The sequence below is a fragment of the Oryzias latipes genome, chromosome 13 (assembly GCF_053564925.1).
Source record: "Oryzias latipes strain Hd-rR chromosome 13, Olatipes_Hd-rR_3.1".
Classification (NCBI taxonomy): domain Eukaryota; kingdom Metazoa; phylum Chordata; class Actinopteri; order Beloniformes; family Adrianichthyidae; genus Oryzias; species Oryzias latipes.
In genome coordinates this window covers 3,043,659-3,062,259 of record NC_136249.1, presented here as the reverse complement: position 1 = coordinate 3,062,259, position 18,601 = coordinate 3,043,659, and the positions used below count along the sequence as shown (strand labels likewise).

At 44.7% G+C, this 18,601-nt stretch overlaps 1 protein-coding gene across 3 annotated transcripts; it reads right to left on the bottom strand.

Moving 5' to 3' along the window:
- Window positions 1-501: 501 nt before the first annotated feature.
- Window positions 502-17,112, bottom strand: LOC101164423 (ATP-binding cassette sub-family G member 4). Of its 3 annotated transcripts, XM_078956479.1 has the most exons (16): window positions 17,043-17,112; window positions 13,520-13,765; window positions 12,280-12,397; window positions 12,071-12,203; window positions 11,903-11,953; window positions 10,805-10,950; window positions 7,721-7,844; window positions 6,719-6,833; window positions 6,487-6,629; window positions 5,392-5,490; window positions 5,275-5,314; window positions 5,146-5,169; window positions 4,930-5,030; window positions 3,152-3,310; window positions 2,956-3,074; window positions 502-2,807 (listed from the first exon to the last, which is right to left on the bottom strand). In XM_078956479.1, exons 2-16 carry the CDS (start codon window positions 13,761-13,763, stop codon window positions 2,582-2,584), a joined length of 1,842 nt encoding a protein of 613 aa, XP_078812605.1. In that variant the 5' UTR covers window positions 13,764-13,765; window positions 17,043-17,112; the 3' UTR covers window positions 502-2,581. The 3 variants fall into 3 exon arrangements, with proteins under 3 accessions (XP_078812605.1, XP_023817772.1, XP_078812606.1); XM_023962004.2 differs by having other exon boundaries at window positions 5,146-5,314; XM_078956480.1 differs by lacking the exon at window positions 5,146-5,169 and having other exon boundaries at window positions 4,930-5,012.
- Window positions 17,113-18,601: the final 1,489 nt, after the last annotated feature.

Below are 18,601 nucleotides of genomic sequence, written 5' to 3'. Positions count from 1 at the left end.
CTTTATTACTGTGCCAGATTGAACCATCTGGCGGGCCGTATGTTTGACACCCCTGGTTTAACCTCTTAGTTGTTGTTCCTAATGTTTTTGAGCTTTCACTGTCCGGCGCCTTGTTTGACTCGGGTCACCTTCAGGGACCATCAAGTTAACTGAGCTTGAACCGGTGGTGCTGTTTCTTCTGCATCTGAAATGAGGAGTTTTAACCTCCAAACCAGAAGAGGTGCAACTGCAAATAACGATCTGTCACTAGAAGCGCAAATATTTTAATCTTCACCCTGAGTAAACATGTAGGTCTAAGGTGGGAATCTCAGTGGAAATGTAGAGAGCTCTTCCTCTGGACCACGGGGCCCTTCTCTGGACCACGGGGCCCTCCTATGGACGGCGGGGCCCTCCTCCGGACCATAGGGCCCTCGCTGACCTCATGATTCTTTTCTCTCAGATATGAGGATCATCCCTGCTACAACTTTCAAAACAGAATGACAACAATTAAAACATTTGCACTATGGTTTAATAATCTTGGCTTTTTTATTTCAAGTGCTTCATTTTTTGTTGCTCAGTGTTCTAAAAGCGTGCAGGTCAAACATAACTGTCCTTATAGGACCTTCTCAGAACATCCAACAGGACCCAAACGTGACATACACCTGTGCACGGGTTACTAAGAGGGATCAAGCAGACATGCAGATGATCCAAGAGTGAGGAGGTTCAGAGTGACAATGATTTGGGAGAAAAGTGCATTATTTAAGTGCTTAGATCATTTCAAAACTTCAGAACAGGTATTGGATTATCTTAATAGAAACAAGACAAAGTGTTTTGTTGCAAAAAGTAGATGAGTGTGGACTCCACAGAAACACAGACAGGAAAAGCCCCCTCCTGTCAGCTCTGTGTCCACTTTGCCTCCATCCCTGCTGAGGCAGGGTTTTGTTTCCTGAGCTCCGAGTCCACCCAGTCACATCCTCCGGTGAAACTGCAGTAGCTCCTGGTGACATGTCAGAGGACTGTGAGCCCCCCCTCCTGAGTGACAGGCTGAACTTATGTCCAAAACTGAAGAGGACAACCCAGAGACATTAGACTGGACGTAGCAATCAACTGAACCTTCTTCCGTCTTCATTTTCCCGAATCAAATGTGGGAAGTTGTGGCGGAATGGGGGGAGGGGTTTAAGGGGCGTACCCCTTCATGCCTTAGTGCCAACTGCCCTCACAGGTGTATGTGTGCTGTCTGCAGGGGAAAATGGGCCAACTTTTGTAGGGCATGCAGGTGGCCTGAAGGGAATTTTACAGTTGTAGATCCATCTGTGAGTTAGTTGAGCCAAAATGTTTGTGTACATTTTTTTCTATGGGGCTGCTGGAAGTGACAGGTCTTAGCAAAGACGTAAACAACTCATAAGCAAAGGGGAAGTAGGTGAGACACGTCATACGGATTTCTCCTTTTTTCACCCCCGCATGAGGGGCTGGTAAATGCTGTTCCCGCGGCTTCATACTGGCAGCCTGAGTGTCAGAATGTAGGACAGCGTGGTCTGTGTGGACATCCTATGGGCGTCTTACAGACACTTGCGTATCACGTGCACACCCTGTGGGTGCAGCATTTGTGTTGGGTCAATAAGGAGCCAGTATTGACCCTGTACTAACGACTAGCATGTGGCGTAAGAACACGGCACAACAGAATAACCCGTTTAGGATGCACATACCACACGCACGACAATGGTACGTTCCATTTTCACAACATCCCTTAGGATGGGCGCACACGCCACAAGGCTGCTTTAAAACCCTTGTGTTATCCTAGGCACTTTAGCATTGGGAGTTGGGTCATCTAGACCCACTAGACAGTGCTCTGAACCTTTTTTCTTCAATGATTTGTGATCTTCACTGGTGTCCATGGATTACATGAAATCTTTCCACCTTTATCCACCTTTGTCATGGTAGGAAGAACACGTCAATGGAAGGGGGGGGTCATCTAAGATAGCACAAGGGTTACGGAGCAGCCGCTGTCTCTAAGACCCTCTACAGACAAGGACAACCCAAAACAGGTGCTGTGGGTTTTTGAGGGGGTGGGTTTTGATGTTTTTTTCGAATCTGGGTTTTCCTGAAGAAAATCTATTTAGTTGTGATCCACTAGTGTGTGAGTTTGATGTTTGATTTTAACTTATTGACTTTACTTTTGCTTTTCCCCTCATATTTAGGAAAAGATTGATTTTACATTGAATTCTGTATCTGAATCCTGACTTTGTTGAAGCTCGATGTCCTGGTTCACTTCAGGTTTTGAGCTAATCGTCCAGGTTGCAGTTTACAGCGGAGAGCATGCTGCTATTTCATGTCTTATCATGTTTGTCTGAAGGGAAAAACAGTTCTGGAGACCAAAGCAGTGGAGCTTCAGTCAAACTAATAACTTTTGATGAGTGTTGCTGTCTCGTTTCATGGCTGCATTTAGATGAGGTAAAGTTGTGTATGTTGACTCCAATTACTCCCACAGTAACTGGCTAATGAACACAGGAAATGCTGAGGTCAGTCCATGTGGCAGCAAAATGAGAGGAGGTGGACTCCCACATGAGCTCCTGCAGTCTGTGCACAGAGAACAGAGGAGCAGCTATCTCTCAGACTTGACCCTGTAGCGCAGGACGAGGTAAGTGGCCAGGCGCAGGACGACAAAGAACACACCAAGGACAATGAAGTCTTGGTGAAGCTTTGCTTCCTTCACGTCTAGGAGCTCCAGGACCTCTTCAGGTTGCTGGAACTTGCAGGTCTTCCCCGGACACTGGAGGTCTGAGCGGTTCATGCTATAGATTGACAGGATCACTCCTTCAAAGCCGTACCTGTGCAGACATACAGACCTAATCAAATGGAGCAAACCTGACAATAAACTGAAAGGGTGATTGTGCGATCCACCCAGTCGGAACAGCAACAGCTGATCACGGACGGCCTTCTATAGAGCAACAGAGGTGAAAGACGCGATCCACAGACCTCACGTAGGACCCGTGGGAGATCCACTGAAGATACTTGGGGATTGTGTCAAAGTTGACAAAGAATCCAGAGAACAGTAACACAGGGACGGCAGTGACCGGACCCACAAATGTCGCTACCTGCATGGAAGCCAAAGGACAGGGTGGGGTTTCAAATGAGTACCTGGAGCAAGGGATTCTGTCCTGAGCACACAAACCTGCAGTGATGTGGAGGCGGCGCCCACAAGCAAACCCAGCGACTGGGCCACCAGGGCGATGCAGACCGACAGAGCTATGAAGAGGAGGTAGCGCACAGCCTCAGGGGGCTGCTCTGTCATCCAGTACACGATGGTGCAGTACATGATGGGGCAGATCACCTGAAATTTCAACCCCGTTATCACATGGAGACCCCCTCAGACTGCTTTAGTACCACTCCGATCATCTTTAGGTCTGTGTTCAAAGCCTTCCCAGTGCTGTTTAATCATGATTTTGCTGTTTTCAGACGAAATAAAAAACCTGTGTCATCTTCTAGGACATAGTTACTGCAGAGCAGCAGAAATTCATTAGAATTCACCTCTGAATTAAGTGACTGTTGCCGCCGAGCAAACCCGCCCCCTTTCCGTCACCCATAACTGAGGGCTCTCTATTGACATGCTCACTCGCTACCTTACAGCCTCTCACAGCCCCAACCTAGCTTTACCAGTGCAACAAAAATCGTGATCAATACCAGATCTATCCATCCGTCCAGTTCTGATCCAGATTCCAGCTCAGACCAGGAAAACAAAGACGTTCATGGATCTATTTGTCTGACCGTGGCCTTACCAGCATATTTTCTACATTTCCATTTTCAGATGGCATTCTTTTATCTGCTTCTGATTCACAACAACTACAGTAAAGAAAAACTCAGAAATGCAATTTTAATATTAATTTTCTTCAAATGTGTCCTCCATCGCCAGAAAAATGCAACAAGAACATGTTAAAAACACCAAAAACACCATTTTCATTGGAGTAGAGCTTTAGAAATGATGAAGACAAACAGGCTGCATCACCTGTGGAACCAGATGTTTTACATTTACTCAAGTGAACATTTTGAAAGTGAAACTGACTTCTCGTGTCAATGCCAACATTTTTACAGCAAAGATAGTAGGCAACAAGAACACAGCAGGACATTTGACATGCACCAGAAACAACAGGAGGATGTGAAACAGGAATACGCAGGCTTTGTTTGTGTCAGTGTGTCTCTCTAAAACCTTATGGGAGAATTTCACATTCCAGTTTGCAACAGCAAAATGTTGGAATCTGGTCAAATACAGCGATGATCACAAAGCATGTTGAGATGTGTTGCAGCCAATGGGACTTTTCACAGTGAAACATGGAGCTCAGTGCTGGAAACAACAGATAGTTCACTGTTTTAGGAGAAAAGCGCTCACTCTTCCTTGATCAATGAAATTAGTCCCTCCAGGTTGTCATGAAGGTCAGAAAAGAACTGAGCACTTAAGAATAAAGACTTTGTGTCTTTCAACTGAAAAATGTAAATCAAAGTTTTCACGAGCAAAACTGGGTGAACTCCAGAGGATTTGTCCGTTTTGGGAATCATCTGTCAGTGCTCAAAGGTACGCAACACCTCCAACTGACCTGTTTCCTGGACTAATGAGCAGCTCTGGGGTGCGGGGGCATAGTGTGTCCACCCTGAGACTGGGAGATGGTGGGCTCAGATCCCACCACTAAGCAGGGATTGAACGGTGATCCCCCTGTCACCCCCTTCCCTTAATGGTCATCTACAAATGTTGTGATTCTGGTTAAGCAGTCCTCACTGTCATTCAGCAGAGTCTCCCAGTGGCTGAATTAGTCAGGTTTCTCCCCATCCTGCCTTGCCTGTGTGGTATCCTCACAGTGAAATGTAGGGTTGTGTAGTTGTATTGATTAGCTTTGACAGATTAGGAAGTTTGTCGGCACTCTGGCTCTCAGCTCAGTCTTTCTGAAGCCAGCGACTCACCTGGAAAGGGATGTCAGCCATGGTTTTGGCCAGGTAGTAGGCTTTCAGACTGTACCAGTAGTTAAGATGCTCCCTCAGGAACACTGTTGTCTCCAAAGGAACTGCCAGATGGAGCATTGCATCTTTAAACACTGGACACAACTCAGACAGTGCGCTGGAAGACGACCTTGTTGACAGCAGAGATCTAAAAGCACTGATCGTGAAACTGATACTCACAGGTTAACACAGTTGGCATGAGAGCTCCAAACATGAGGAAGAGCATGGAGAAGAAGAGAAATCCAGTGTTGTTAAACACTCTGCTGGCATCATTGCCAATGTTTAGATACAGCAAACCTATTAACACACCTATGCAGATGTGGGACAGCAGTCTGAGGTGGGTTAACACCTGAAAGCAGGAACACCAGTCGGTCAGTCTCTGACTCCCTGACTGCTTCAGTTTCTCCGCTGTGGGGGGTGACCTACCTGATCCCGACAAATGGTGATGAGAGTTCTTTTAAAGAGGATCCAGAACTGTGTGAGGGTACCTGTGGCAAAGGTGTGCTTCTGCGGGTGCCCAGTGTCCTGAGGGAGAGCATCATCACGGTGATCATTGATGTTACTGCAGCAGCTTCGACCACACTTCATTCAAACACGTCTATGCACCCATGCTGGATCTGCATAGAATACGTGAGGGTTAATGGCCGTCCAAGTGTGCATTGTCAGAATGAATGCACTTCACAGAAGCAAACATCCTCCAATGCACACTGTGAAGGCCATGAACCCGCTTATATCATGGTCACTTACAAAAGAAATAAAATATTCAATCAGTTTTTAGTCATTATTGTTATTTTTTCGGTTTAGATCGTTTTCTTCACAAAAAGCGGACTACTTGTTAGCTGTCACGTTACTATGACAACAAACCGCACCACCGCAAAGGAAAGTGATATCCATGCTGATGATCACGATGTGTTAAATAAAGCATCAGTTCAGAGAGAAGGTTCACCTCTTGCCGCTTGTTTTTGTCCAGAGGATGCAGATAAAGTTTGTTTTAAAGAAGCCAGCGCAGTGATACAGAAAATTTAAGCTATGTGACCGGAACTCCTTTATTAAGTGTGCATTATCACCTTTTAATGCACACCCAGCAGCCAATCAGAATCGAGTATTCACCCTGACCATGGTATAAGTTGTGTTCCGTGTGTTTTTCACTCATGCTTTCACATGGAATCTCTTTTGAAATGAACAGAACAAATCCTGCCTAACCTGATTATTGTTTCATTTAATTTTGTAACCCTTGTGCTATCTTAGATGACCCCACCCTTCCATTGACGTGTTCTCCCTACCATGACAAAGGTGGATAAAGGTGGAAAGATTTCATGTAATCCATGGACACCAGTGAAGATCACAAATCATTGAAGAAAAAAGGTTCAGCGCACTGTCTAGTGGGTCTAGATGACCCAACTACCAACGTTAAATGGCCTATGATAGCACAAGGGTTAAAGGAGCATTCCCAGCACTGCTGGTTGCATGAGTTAAAGGCTCATGAAACTTGCACAGATAACGAACATGAACTACTTGTACCATGCAGCACTTGATTGTACAAATGGATGTGCTGTTGCAGTCACAGTGGGCCTCCTTCTCCTCCAGTGCACACATGCCATCCTGAACCGCCTCAAACAGCATAGAGTTCAGGTCTCCGTGTTCTCCTGATGCCACCTCTATGACTGACAAAAGGCATGAAAGGAAATGTGGACTGTAGTATGCTGCAGACATCAGCTCAAAAGAAAAGAGAGCAAATGTGAAGGGAACCTACTGAAGTCAGCTGGGTTGTGGTAGGTGGGACAGTGCAGGCCGAGAGTCTTGAGGTAGGGAATGAGATACGGTACTGTCCCTTTGTAGATGCACTGACCCTGACTGAGGATGTACAGCTGTGGAGAAGGAAAAAGTCCCAGAAATGTCACAAGAAACAGGTTTTTCTGAAAACATTGTGACTGCATCTGAAACGCAGGCATCCATTCAGTCATTCTGCAGTCCTTCCATCCACTAGCAGCTTCCAGCTGCTGAAGAGGAACATCAGTTTTCACTGGATTTTACTGGCAATCCCAGCTGAGCTAGTCTGTAGTTAGCATGACGATGGAATGACCCAAATCAATAAACAGACTTAAAAAAATTATAGAAAACGACTTTAACAACCTGTTGAGGCACAGAAGACATTCTGGAGAAATGGAGACAGCAGGTAAGCTCTGTACCCCTTAAGGTGAAATCCTCTGGAGCCATTCACATCACATTCCACAATCATTTAGGTTAAAAATGGAACAACAATCTTCTTTTTCACTTGCTGATTAGGAGCACAGCTTTAACTTTCTGCTGAAAATTTAAAGTTTGCAATAGAATCTGATCTCTGAGCTGCGGTGTGACCAGCAGACTCTCAGAATAGAAAAGAGAATTTTAAGAGATCCCTCCTTCGTGTTCATTGGTTTCCCTGAAGACAGAGACGTTGCTGTACAGCTTGTAGGACACTGAGGTGCAGAACAACCTACTTACAAATCCAGCTCCTTGATGCTCGTCATTCTGCCTAAACCCGTTCTTCAACAAACTTTGCCTTGTTTTCTTGTAAATTTTTGAGATCATTTAAGTTTGTATTTTTATTCATTCATTATTAACTAATTGATGTGGGTAAGTTTCAACTCTTTCTTTTGTGTAAAGTGTCCCCACATCATTCATTCTTGGTAACAATAAAGTTATTGGAATTTAATTTTACCAGATAACACTAAATTAAAAAACAATAGATCACATTTGATTTCTGCATACACACCTTGTCAAACATCTCAAACAGCTTGGCACTGGGTTGGTGAATGGTACAGATGATTGTCCGTCCCCCCAGAGCCAGAGAGCGCATTAAGGACACCACCTGGTAGCAGGACACGCTGTCCAAACCGCTGAGAACAGAGACAACCTCATTGAGCAGCTGTGGCATCAGAGCAAGAGAAGGCACCACATGGCAGCTGCTGACGGCAATAGATATGGGGGAAAAAGAGTCTGTAGAACCATGGATTACAGATTACAGTGAAGAACAAAAGCTGTTGTTATGTTTCAGGCATGAAACATGGGTCAATGTGGAGACGGGTTCTCTAAGCAAGAAGCAAAAACCCTCCTGAGTGACTGACCTGAGTCTCCCTGACAAACACAACATGCAACCTCAGATGAACTAAAATTATACAAGAATTATTTTTTGTTGTTGCCGGGGGGTGGGGGGTGGATACAGATATATGAACACTTCTGCCACCTGCTCTACACTCACCGCCCATTTTGTTAGGCACACCTGTTCAACTGCTCGTTCTAATCAGCCAATCACATGGCAGGAACTCAATGCCTTTAGGCATGTAGGCAGGTCAAACCAGCATCAGAATGAGGAAGAAAGGTGATTGAAGTGATTTTGAACGTGGCATGGTTGCTGGTGCCAGATGGGCTGGTCTGAGGATTCCAGGAACTGATTATCTAATGGGATTTTCACCCACAACCATCTCTAGAGTTTACAGAGAACAGTCTGAAAAAGAGAAAATATCCAGAGAGCAGCAGTTCTGTGGGCAGAAATGCCTTGTTGATTCCAGAAATCAGAAGAGAATGACCAGACTGGTTCCAGCTGATAGAAAGACAACAGGAACCCAAAGAACCACTGGTTCCAACCGAGGTCTGCAGAAGATCATCTCTGAATGCAGAACACGTCCAACCTGGAGGCAGATGGACTACAGCAGCAGAAGACCACACCGGGTACCACTGCTGTCAGTTAAGAACAGGAAACTGAGGCTACAATTCAATTCAGTTCAGTTCAATACAATTTTATTTGAATAGCCCAAATTCACACCAACAGTCGTCTCGATGAGCTATGTAACAGTAATTGAAAAAGTTAAACATTAAATCAAAAGGAACATGCATGCATAGAATTCAATCGGAAAATACTAAATTGAGCTAACTAAACAGACTAAACTAAACTGGCATCCTGCCCTTAGACCCCCCTTGATGGTAAGGAAAAACACCTAAAAAAAGGGGAAGAGAAAAGAGGACAAAACCCCAGTGCACCATAGTTACCCCAGCTTCAACTTCTAGAAGCCTACCAACAACTAATTCTTATTGTTATTAAGTTTAATTTAAACATATTAACACTAAATCAAGTAATCTCAGCATACTAACTAGCCTAACAATAAGCTTGTCCAAAGAGGAATGTTTTCAGTTTCAGTTTCAGTTTCAATTCACTTAGACCTGGAGTGGGCAATTATTTTAACTCGGGGGCCACATAGGGTTTTAAAATTGGATAGAAGGGCCGGACCAGGAGCAGATGAGTGGAGTGAGAAAGAAATAACATGGAATCTGGATGAAAACATTTGGATGGAAAATTATATTCTAAAACAGAATATTTTAGAGTTTTTAGTTTAAAACTTTTGTTCCCATTTTAGATCTCTTTTTTTGTGAAGCTCTTTGGTACCTTCAAGGAGTTGTAAAGTGCTACATGAATAAAGTTTCATTCATTCATGATCCTTTTAATAAAATAAATAACATTATTTATGAAAAAAAACAATGACCAAATAACACTCTATGATTTTCACAGACAAAAATTCAGGAAAAATATACTGATACATTAAAAAAATAATAATAATAAATAGTCGATCCTTTCCCGTCATAATCCTAATAAAGACTTTGAGGGCTGCAGCTCATCACTCGTCTAATAGTTTGTACTAAAACTGAGCAGCTGTGTCCTGCACGTCTGTTGCTCATCCAGTAATAATGAAAAAGCACCTTTCTCTGTCTCCTGCTGCAGCTACGCATATATCTGTTACCTTTTCACCAGTACAGAGTTCCCTCGTGTATTGCAGGAGTTTCATTCTCAGAAAGAATGAGCTGAACCAGGAAAGATGAACTGCGACATGGAAAGGAAAGACTGTCTTCTGGTCTGTTTGACAGAGATTTTAGAGGGTTTCAGGTTGGAGCACAGACTGCAGAAGGAGGGAATACAATGTCACGTCTTGATCATGTGGCCAGATAAAAAAAATAAATAAACATGTGTCTCTGATATTGTTCAGTGGGCCGGACCAAACATGGAGACGGATCCAGCCCGCGGGCCGTAGTTTGCCCACCCCTGACTTAGACTCACCAGAACTGGAGCACAGAAGATGGAAAAACTTTGTCTGGTCTGATGAGTCTCCATTTCTGCTGCGACATTCATATGGTAGGGTCAGAACTTGGCCATAACAACATGAAAGCATGGATCCATCCTGCCTTATATCAACGGCTCAGGCTGGTGGTGGTGGTATTATGGTGTGGGGGCTATTTTCTTGGCACACTTTGGTCCCCTTAGTACCAATTGAGCATGGTTCCAACACCACAGCCTACATGAGTATTGATGCTGACCATGTCCATCCCTTTCTGACCACAGTGGACCACCTTCTGATGCTACTTCCAGCAGGATAAGGCTCCATGTTATAAAGCTGGAATCATATCAGACTGGTTCTAGAACATGACAATGAGTTCTCTGGACTCAAACGGCCTCCACAATCACTGGATCTCAACCCAATAGAGAACCTTTGGGATGTGGTGGAACAGGAGACCGGCATCATGTTTTCAGCAGACAACTCTGCACCAACTGTGTGATGCTGTCATGTCAACATGGACCAAAGTCTCTGAGGAATGTTTCCAGAACCTTGTTGAGTCTATCCCACCAGGGATTAAGGTGGTTCTGAAGGCAAAAGGGGAGCCAACCTAGCAAGGTACTAGCAAGGTAATAAAGTGGCCGTTGAGTGTGAAATCTATCATTCTGACTCGGTCTACCACTGATTCCCCTGAGATTTGACTCATGTCAGGAGCTCATATCCTACTTCTGACTCGTCTCCAGAATTCGTCTCACCTGGTGGGCTCATCAAAGAACATGACCGGGGGGTTATTGACCAGCTCCAGAGCAATAGCCAGACGTTTGCACTGACCACCGGACAGCGAGCTGGTGCGAGTGTGAGCACAGTCCAGGAGTCCCAGAGCAGTCAGGATTTCTTGGACCTGAGCAGGAACAGAGCTCTTAGTGCACTCTAAACAGCAGAAACATCCTGTAAGCTGCCTCAGGGCTGCAGACTCAAAATGAATCAGAATGAGGCCTGTGGCTGGAGATCTGATGTGTTGTTGCCGTGTTGCTTTCACTGCCCTCAAACCCGCAACATCAGTTAGCCAGAGATCATAAATTGTTTTTTTTTAACATGTTCTCGTGGCATTTTTCTGATTATAGAGGACATTGGAACGAAATAAAAACTCAAAATAGAATTTCTGAGTGTTTCTTTAGTCAAATAGCTGACAATCAGGAGCAGATATAAAAATGTTGTATGAGAAAGATTGTATCTGTTACATAAAAAATACACTAGGTGGGCCACAAGGTCCCTGATCCAAGCCCTCAGCAACTGGGAGGGGAAGAGGGCAGGGTTGCTAATCAAGTTGTGAATTTCTGATGAAATTTTCAACCTCATCAGGATGAAATGAAACAACGTCCTAGAAAACGGTACACCAGTGGGAACGCTTTTACAACAGATGATCAGAGTGGAAATTTAAGACTTCAGACCTTCATGTCTGATAAATCTGATCGTTCAAGTTAGCCTAAAGCTTAAACTCAACTCAGGTTAGTCTGGGTAATCCTGAGCCACGCTTTCTGTTTTAGACTGTTTTTAGACTTCAACTGTTTTAACCCTTGTGCTATCATAGACGACCCCACCCTTCCATTGACGTGTTCTTCCTACCATGACAAAGGTGGATAAAGGTGGAAAGATTTCATGTAATCCATGGACACCAGTGAAGATCACAAATCATTGAAGAAAAAAGGTTCAGAGCACTGTCTAGTGGGTCTAGATGACCCAACTCCCAATGTTAAAGTGCCTAGGATAGCACAAGGGTTAAGGTGGAGAAGCAACAAAGAAAAACTCAGAAATGGCACACACATCTGACAGCGTGGACCTTTTCTGCTCACCAGTTCCATCTTCACATCCATGCTGTCGTCCAGCTTCAGGTTGGCTGACACCTGCAGCAGAGGTGCAATGCTTGATCAGAGCCAAACTGACGTCAGAACAGCCAGCATTCCAAACTATCATGAAACTGGATTTGGTTTGGACAGATCTCTGGCTCGGTGAGAGCTCACCATCATGGCCTCTGCAGCTGTCAGGTGAGGCAGCAGTATGTCCTCCTGCATGATGTAGCAGGACATTTTCCTGAAGGTCCTCAGATCTCGTGGTTTCCCGTTGACCAGAATCTGACCCTTCATTCCAGTTTCCCTGAGCGACAGCAGAAGCCACATTTCAACGAGCACGTCAGCGTCTAGGACTAAAGGAACAGGTGGCATTTTCTCACCTGTACCCAGCAAGAAGATGCATTAGAGTGGACTTGCCGGCTCCAGATGGTCCCATGATACCTATCAGCTCTCCGCTGCAGAACCTTCCAGAGAGACATTTTAGTAAGGCTCTGAAACCTGGAGAAAAGAGAGGAGTGGGCAGTAAAGATTTCATATTAAAAGCTGACTATAATACACAATACGCTCCTGGAGCTCCTCACTGAATTTACCCAGAAGACATGGTTCAAGTTCTTCATGATTACTGATTACAGATTCATGCTTTGTTTTTTTTTTGTCTGAGTGTACATCATTTCCTCCCTTTTGATTCTCTTTCTTACTTCGATCTGAATAAAGTGCTTCTGCATTCACACCATTGACTGCATAGAGAACAGGACGTCACCAAATCAAGTCAATCCAGTCGCCATTTTTGGCGAAATGGATGCTGTCATGTTAGGGCCAGACGACGTCAGTAAGCAGTGATTGGTCAGACTCAGTCTGAGTCAATGTCTCTATTGCAACCACTACCGCCAATCAAGACTGAGCTTGTTGGAAATCCACACATCTCCCACTGAAAGCAGCAGAATCTGTCAATCAAACATTTTGACTGTTCGACGTGAGACCAAATATTTTTGAGGCCTCTGATTGGTCAATTTATACCTTGAATAACTTGCACTACAGAAAAAATATAATGGAAAAAATTAGGAAGATGCTGTAAAAAGGTGTCGGGGCAAGAATGGTCATTCTGACCAACGCACTGACTGAGTAAAAGCTGTTTATTCCTCAACTGAAATCAATGGGAATTTGGCTTCCTGCAACCAGGAGGTACTTCCTGTTTGGGACACGAGGGGGGAGGGGTCACTCAGTCCACTTCTCTGTATACAGTCAATGATTCCCACCAAAGTGAATCAGACAAGAGTTCATCTGCCTGTGAGAGAAGACCCCATTTCTCTAAAAAAAAATGTGGTTCTACTTCAGAGAATCAGATTTAGCTTGTTTCTAGTAAAAGGTAGTTATCAAGGTGAGCTGAGAAACCAGCTTTGGATCAAACCCATTAATTTGTCAGTGCCTCGACTGATCCCTGACTAACAAGTGCATCTTGTTTCCATCCAGAGTCCTTAAAGGTTCTGTCTTAGGCCCACTCATGGTCCTCCACCCTCAGAGTTTAGGCTCACTGTAGAAGTGACTTCAGTGGCTTTACTCTGAGTCAGTCCAACAGTAGACATGTTCCAGCTAAACTTGTGTTTGCAAATGCGTCTCTACCTGTCCTCCTCCACCACGAGCCCTCCTGGATGCTGTAGGAGACGTTGAGGAACTCCAGGTCCACGGACGAGCGCTGAGGTAGGTGAGAGAAGTTGGGCGGAGCTCCAGACTGCTTCTGCAGCGTCTTCAGGTTTAGCCCCATCAAAGGCTCTGGCTGTGGCCGAGGATGGCTCCTCCCATTACAGGGGAGGTCCCCCTCCATGGGCACATGGGTTGAATCCGGTTCCAACGCCTTATTATCCATATCTGTAAGTGTGGAACAGCGGCATCAGAACTCATCTGTCAGATTTGGTCAAACTGAGGAATGTGTTGGTGAGGAAAATTATTTCCTTCATTCAGATGAAAATACTGTCCTTTATAGACTAGTGCTGCTTCACTTTCCTTTTTAAATGAAAACATTAATGGATACTTTTTTCCCCCCACATGAATATAGTTGTGAATGAAGAAGAAAAGAAGGAGCAGCTGTGGAGCCCTGAAAACTGACAAAGATTGCACCTTTTGAATCATGTTTTAAACTAACAGTCCACATGCACATGATGTCATATTGGCTGAAAGACGTACAGAGACTTGAATGAAACTCTGAGAGAAATAATTCCATCTAAGCTGCTGGAAATCATACCGATAATAAGAAAATGTTGCAGATTTCACTGCATAGCTGCTTAACTCGCGTTTCCATAAACGGTTCATGGGAAGTGTCCTCTTGGATTTGCGTTGCCGAGGGTGAACATAGCCCATGGCCTTTACTGATCACACTGATCAAAGTTGGTCCATTAAGGGGAGCAGACTCAGGTCCAGATGTTCAGACTCCGCCCAGAACAGATCATGCAGCCTGTTCTTCCTTGTCTGTGTCTGGTCTGTGCTTCTGTTCTCTAAGGATGGATTCCCTCTCAAAACCTCCAATCATCTCCATTTTTCCCATTCCAGATGAGGTACCGTGTGTGACGGCTGCTGCCGCTGCAGTTGTGGGTTCTGGTGTTGGATGGAGCCCCTCTGTGTTGGAGGACCCCCCGTGGTCTCAGTGGGCTTCCTTCACTATTAGCAGCAGAAGAATGTGGCTGTGATGGGGGTGGACATTGGAACAGCCTTAATCCATCCCTTTATCACATTCATTTGATCACTCCTGAGGGTCTTAATCCGCTCGGGGATTAAAACTAACGCTTTTTTCCCCCTTGATCTGCGGAGTAATAATGGGAAAGAATCTGTACACTCAGGTAAAGCGCCAAGCACGAAGGCAGTGTGGGAACCGAACCTTCGACCTCAGTCACACCTCTGTGAAGATGACCTCACTGACACAGAGCCCCCGGTGTCAGAGGAAAGGATAAAACATGAATTCATGAATGCTTGCAGATCACAGGTTGGGCTGGAGGGAACTGTCAGAGGTGGGGGGTTAGAGAGAAGAACCCGGTGACCCAGTCTTGTTCTGCCTTGGATTATGTGCTGAAAGACTTCTAACGCTAAGACCTGCCACGGCGCCGTGATCAAACAGGTACAGGTTCACATCACAGGCGTGCCTGTGGGTGAACCCCCCACCCACAGAAACCTGGAACATCTCAGACACTCCTGGAGACCCGGTCCGTTTTCTGCTGAGGTCATTTCTTCATAGCCCCCCACCCCCTCTGAGGGATGTACAGCTGTCTCTGCTCCCAGCAGCTAACCAGCTCTCCATTTTCACAGCCCCCCCCCCCCCAAAAAAAAAAATACACTTTCCCAGGAACTGGGGGCTGGTGGACAGAGATAAGCCTAATTTTCCCCGAGGGTAAAAGCCCTGAACCAAAATCCTAAAGTTGAACAAACCAACCGTCTGTCAGACGTGCTGCAGAGTTTACAGTGCACAATTTTAACAGTAAAAACAAGTTTCTGTTTCTGAGGATGACCCCCCCCCCCCCCTTTTGCACAGACTGTCACCTTGGTTTCTGTTTGCACATTCACCCTTCTGGAAAAAGTGACGGCAAGACGTCATTAACTATTTAGACTGATTCCATCTTTGCTGGAATCACAGCAGAGGGTGGAGCTACAAAGCATTAATGAAGGGGGCTAAATACTTTTGCACGCCCAATATTTCAGTTTGTTATGTGTTAAAAAAGTTTGCAAAATCCAATAAATGTGGTTCTACTTCATGATTGTGTTCCACTGGTTGTGGGTTCTTCATGAAAAATTACAGTTTTATATCTTTATGTTTTCAGCCTGAAATGTGGCAAAAGGTTGAAAAGTTCAAGGAGGCCGAATACTTTCACAAGGTACTGTATCCAAAGTATTAGCTACATTACTCTTACTCAGTGACAATGGGCTGTATCAGTTTAGGAATTCTAGAACAGTTTGTTCTAGAGATGAAAGACAAAACCTGTGTCTGCAGACAAAACGGAAACAATCAGCATAAAGCGGTGAATAAACATTTCTGCTAATAAATCTTCAGTCCTGTTCACTTCTAATTGCAGAACGATCAGCCTCAGACATCCACATGTGAGGAATGTGGTTCTGTTCTTTTCAAAGCTTACGGGTGGTGTTATTTAGAACAACTGAAATGAATTGGCTAAATAAAAGAGGTGAGACTTATTGGTATATCCTTTACAAAGCCTGTAATAGGTTAAAATATTGTATATTTCTAATCAGTTTCAAGGACTCGTGTGTTTGAAAACTTTAGCATGTTGATTATTGACAGAAGTTCAGCATCCCACAACATTTGTTCTGCAAATCAGTGAAAATACTTCAGGCCTCAAGGCCCCCCATCCTGGATGCTTAAACACACACCTGCCTCTGCAGAGCTTGAGAAAGAGCTGAATCAGGCGTGTTTGATCCACATTATGGTTGCCCAACACCATCCTGCATGTTTTTCCTGTTGCCATTAAAGGCAGGTGTGTTGGTTAACAACGGCCAGGATAACTCAGATGGAGGATGCTCATCTTCCGTCACTGAGCATGAGTGACATTTGGACTGACAGGCGGTTCTTTTGGTAGCCGACTCTTCCGGCTTTTCCTGCTCCTAAACACACCTTCATTCAGTTCCATTTGAAGTCTCGCCCTCCAGGTCCAAAAAACCCCACAGAATCAGAACTCTGCCTCCACCAGCTTAGTGGATGTTTTGCCCAGTGAAAGGGTTCGTTAGAAATGGATCTAGACCCTAAAGGACCAGCAAAAGAAGTTCCTCTGTCCAACGGTTTTACCACCAGAGAACCTCCACACAATACAAGTTTTAAGCTCCTCCTCCAGTGGGCGGAGCTGGTTGCTGGGGGTCATTTTTTCACTAAGACATTCATTCTTCTTAACAGCTCTGTGGCACGAACGCCAGACTGTTAATGAGAACAAGGTTCTGCAGTGAGCATCAGAACTCTGAAGGAGAACCTGAACAGAGGGAGGAAAGAAACTAAAGTTGACTCACACTTGATAAAATGTCTCCCCAAACGGGACATGAAGTTTTTCTGTCACCCTCAGGCAAAAGTTTACATCCAAACATTCCTGTGAAGCTGAACCCTAAAAGAGTCAGAGATGAGAGGAGGAGGAGGAGGAGGCAGAGAGAGGAAGCTTACCTGGCTGTCCCTGATGAAGAACCTTGTTCTTCTGTCAGGAGCTGCCGCCTTCACACTGCAGCATCTCTGGGAGGAGGGAGGAGAGGAGGCCCTGCCCATGGGGGAGGGGGCTGAAGCCCCCACATCAAAGTATTACAATGCAACAAAAGAAATCCTGTTACACTGCAAAGCTCAATCTAATATTAGTTTTATTAACTTTAAAGTGATTCGTGAAACTGTTAAAAAAATCATTTCAAATGAGGAGACAACAAAAGACGATCAGCAGGATTTCATGCTGGGGGGTTTGTGTGGGTTTACCATCATATGTAACCCTTGTGCTATTGTGCTTTGGAGGCACTTTACCATTGGGAGTTGGGTCATCTAGACCCACTAGACAGTGCTCTGAACCTTTTTTCTTCAATGATTTGTGATCTTCACTGGTGTCCATGGATTACATGAAATCTTTCCACCTTTATCCACCTTTGTCATGGTAGGGAGAACACGTCAATGTAAGGGGGGGGGTCATCTAAGATAGCACAAGGGATACAAAAATAAAAAACCAACAGTGAGTATGAAGAACATTCAGTTGGGAAGCATTTAAGCAGAGAAAACTGGTTCCACCGTTGAATTCTGGACCTCAGCCCCTTCAGAGAAAAGCTGGTCAGCTGATCTGGGGCTCCTGAGAAGGGGGGGATCTGAGTCATACGGGGGGGGCTTTTATTTCACTATTTAATGCATTTGATCACTGAAAATGAACTAATCCACCAGGGATAAGGGACAGGAACATTGGATTGCTGAAACGTTAAGGAATTGTGAGTCAAAAATGGAAAGTTTGATGATTTACTCGCCTTTGTCAGCTGGAGCTTTTTCTGTGCCGATTACAAATATATATAATTTGTGTGTGTGATAGTGACCAGGTCAGAGAGTAAAAAGCACCCTTCTGTGGATTTCTAGGTACTTTGGTTTACTTCTTGGGATCAGATTTTTATTAAATAAAAGGTTGTAATTTGTTGTGTTTTGTAACCAGATGTGTGTGTGTGGGGGGGGGGGGGGGGGGGGGGGGGGGTCAAGGTGGACTGGTTCTGTTGCTCACATGAACCCAGCCACATCCTTTCTGAGAAGCCAGCTTTGCTTTGAAGGCTGTGCAGTAGGGGGGGTCACCAAAAATGGATACAAAGATTAGTTTTAGTTTTAGTTTGAAGGAAATTTCAAACAAAGTGAACATACAACACATGACATGATGATGCTTTCAAAGTTCAATAATTGCTTAAATGTTGACTCTTGCATTATTTTGAGGCACAATAGAATCTATACCTCGAAGATTCTCCCATAGCCTCTTTGCCTTTGCGGACCCCTTTAGGGGTAACAACAGTAAACAATGCACCTCCATCTTAGCCTGTCCTCTGCTTTGCCTTCTCTACATCAATGAGTCTCCTCTCTGGTCTTCTTCTAGGTTCCTGGAAGCTCCAACCTCAGGTTCAGAATCACTGTCCCTCCTTTCAACGTGTCCAAACGTCTGCATCTGCTCCCCTGCATGGTGAAGGTCCACCATGATCTGGTCCTGTGACGGATCTATTCCT

Coding starts and splice junctions, on each gene's coding strand:
- LOC101164423 (XM_023962004.2), bottom strand. CDS start 13,763: ATGGATAATAAGGCGTTGGAACCGGATTCAACCCATGTGCCCATGGAG. Junction 3,311..4,929: donor TGGCTGACATCCCTTTCCAG/GTGAGTCGCTGG, acceptor TTGAAATTTCAG/GTGATCTGCCCCATCATGTA. Junction 2,808..2,955: donor TCCCACGGGTCCTACGTGAG/GTCTGTGGATCG, acceptor ATGTCTGCACAG/GTACGGCTTTGAAGGAGTGA.